Raw genomic sequence first — 2,500 nt, 5'->3', positions numbered from 1 at the left:
GATCAGAACTGATACAGCGACCAGTAGTACACAAATACTGACCATCCGCACAAGCTGGACAAACGACAGAGCGAGAGGACCACAGTGAATGAAAGGGAACATGTGATTCTTTAATGTGTGGATGCAAGGCACACAAACTGCACTCCCAGGAATCAGCTCCTGCTTTATTGTGTGTGAGCACAGGTGCTTCTCAATACTCAAACTTATGCTCCCCATTCCTCACTCCTCTGTCCTCCAGCCGTGACCCGGATATCATCAAACTCAGCCATCATGAAGGACGTCTTAATTCTCTAATTGCATCGTGAGGAGGAGAGGAACAAGGAAGCTTTCAGAGGAGCTCTGAGCAAGGACACGGTTTTTCTTGTCAAAAAACTGATAATGTACAAATTCTTCTCCTTCATCTGTCACAGTCATTTTAATTATGCTTGCCGTTTAAATTAATCATTTTCTGAACAGGGCATCTTGTTTTATTAATATTTATTATGAATAACCAAACCTCAGCAGCATAAGGGCCGATCCCTTGAGTGCAGCTGATGACGCTCTGAAGTGACGCTCGAGAAATCAAAAAAATTTATTATACAAATAGAGTGCAACAGTCAGGTTCCGGAAGTAAAAATGCCATTTATTTTTTTCCCATAGGGAAATTGATTTTTAACAACTTACAAACCTTTAAAGACAGACCTGAAGATTTGCATTTGCTTCTGTTAAAAGCATCTGTTCACATTTTCTCAATATATGTTTTAAATAACCATTTTAACAGCAGAATCCCTGGTGAAAAACTACATTACCCATGATGCTGTAAAAAAAAGTCAGCCAATCAGGGAGTTGCAGTGAGTAAATCCTGCCGAAAAGCACTCTAGCTCTACACACTCTCTTGAAGCACTACAGATGACATGCTCTCAAAATACTATGCATATTTTGCAATAAATGTTGCACTTTTTTGCTTCAAATCAAAGAAAAAAAAATTTTAAAAATCTTCATAGCTGGCTGATTTGGTCCATGGATTATAATACTTAAGTGAAGACTTTTAAAATCCCTATGGGGAAAAAATGAATGGAAAAATACTTCTGGAACCAGCGGCACTCAAAAAGTGATGCTGAGAAGTGCACTGATGCACTCAATTTCTCCATCCTCATTTTCTTTCCTTGCTTCCTTTTTCTTATATTTCATGGGGCTGGATCTGATGCACAACTATGAAAATGAGAAGCACACACTTACTGCAATCGGCCTCGTCGCTCCAGTCATCACAGTCGTTGTATCCATTGCACACTAGTTTCAGGGGGATGCATATTCCGGTCGCACACAGGAAGTGATCGCTTCTTCCACACGCAGCTTAAGACAAAATCACAAAAAGACAAGTGATCAGAGCGTCACCATTCCAAACGTGATTCCAGTACTGGACGAGCACTCACAGAGCTTTCCTTTGGCGTGTCGCGGCATGTAGCAGAGCGGCGTGTTTTCGGCGTTCGTTCCCGTGTTGTTGGTGAACTGAGAGCAGCGCAGGAACTCCGGCCAGGACGCGTTAAACATCTGCAGCACGGGCTCACATCCCTCACGAGCCGCTTCACAGAACGACTGACAGGGCAGAACCAGAGTCCTGCGGCAGACCAACAAACTCTAGAAACACTCCAACACTACAAGTGCTTAATGTTAACCCTTCTGATGTTCGGGTCATTGTGACCTGGAGAGGATTTTTCTTCTCTATAAAATACTAGTTAATATTATAACAATGGAATTAAACTTACTGACAGGGTATAACAACTTACCCCAAAAATGTGATAATTTGAGCACTTTTTTAGGATTTTTACCATTTAAACATGAGCAGCCCTTTAAAGAAATTGCTTGCAGATCTCTCATTATGCTATATTATTACAAAGTATTGCATTCAGTCTTTTCATGAACTTGTGTTCTTTCAGTCAGCACAGGTTTTGTTTTTCTTTTTGGGACTGATTGATTGTAGGCTTCATTGATCTGAGGGCATGAATGATGAAGCATTGTTTAACGTGATAATATGTGTAATCCAACAGTTTATATTACTAACTACAATCTCCATTATCTGTAATCACTAAAGGACTACAATTTGTAAGTAATCTTCCCGGCACTGACTGCTGCTCACTTTTATCATCTGTATTACTGCTCATTTATGACAAAACATCTGCTTAATGAGTGTGTGTGTGTGTGTGTGTGTGTGTGAAGGGACAGCGAGGTTGAGAAGTGTCTACTGTTGTTATTTTAAACCTGTAAATAACATTTTAAATTCGACTTCCATCAGTTTCGGTCTGAATCTTGATGCTATAAATCCACAGTGAGATTCTGTGCTTCTGACTTTCATGACAATGAGCACGTTTACATGCACATCAGTAGGCTGATAACTACCAAAAATCCACTGACTGAAATAACCCGATTTCACAAATGATGTGTTCTCATCCTTGGACAAAGGCCAAGCCACAGGTGCCATCACATCGATCTTTCAAAGGCCTTTGATATGGTCAGTCATTAC

At 40.4% G+C, this 2,500-nt stretch overlaps 1 protein-coding gene across 1 annotated transcript in view; it reads right to left on the bottom strand.

Moving 5' to 3' along the window:
* Positions 1 to 2,500, bottom strand: part of corin (corin, serine peptidase) — a 28,758-nt gene that overhangs the window by 17,223 nt on the left and 9,035 nt on the right. Inside the window, exons 6-8 of the mRNA XM_042713821.1 lie at positions 1,413 to 1,597; positions 1,219 to 1,332; positions 1 to 54 (exon numbers count right to left, since the gene is read on the bottom strand). The exon at positions 1 to 54 is cut by the window's left edge and continues 54 nt beyond it. Coding sequence (XP_042569755.1) covers positions 1 to 54; positions 1,219 to 1,332; positions 1,413 to 1,597 — 353 coding nt within the window. The remainder of the gene's footprint in view (positions 55 to 1,218; positions 1,333 to 1,412; positions 1,598 to 2,500) is intronic.

Source organism: Cyprinus carpio, chromosome A23, assembly GCF_018340385.1.
Source record: "Cyprinus carpio isolate SPL01 chromosome A23, ASM1834038v1, whole genome shotgun sequence".
NCBI lineage: Eukaryota > Metazoa > Chordata > Actinopteri > Cypriniformes > Cyprinidae > Cyprinus > Cyprinus carpio.
Note: the sequence above shows the minus strand (reverse complement) of the source record. Positions and strands in the feature narration are given on the sequence as shown.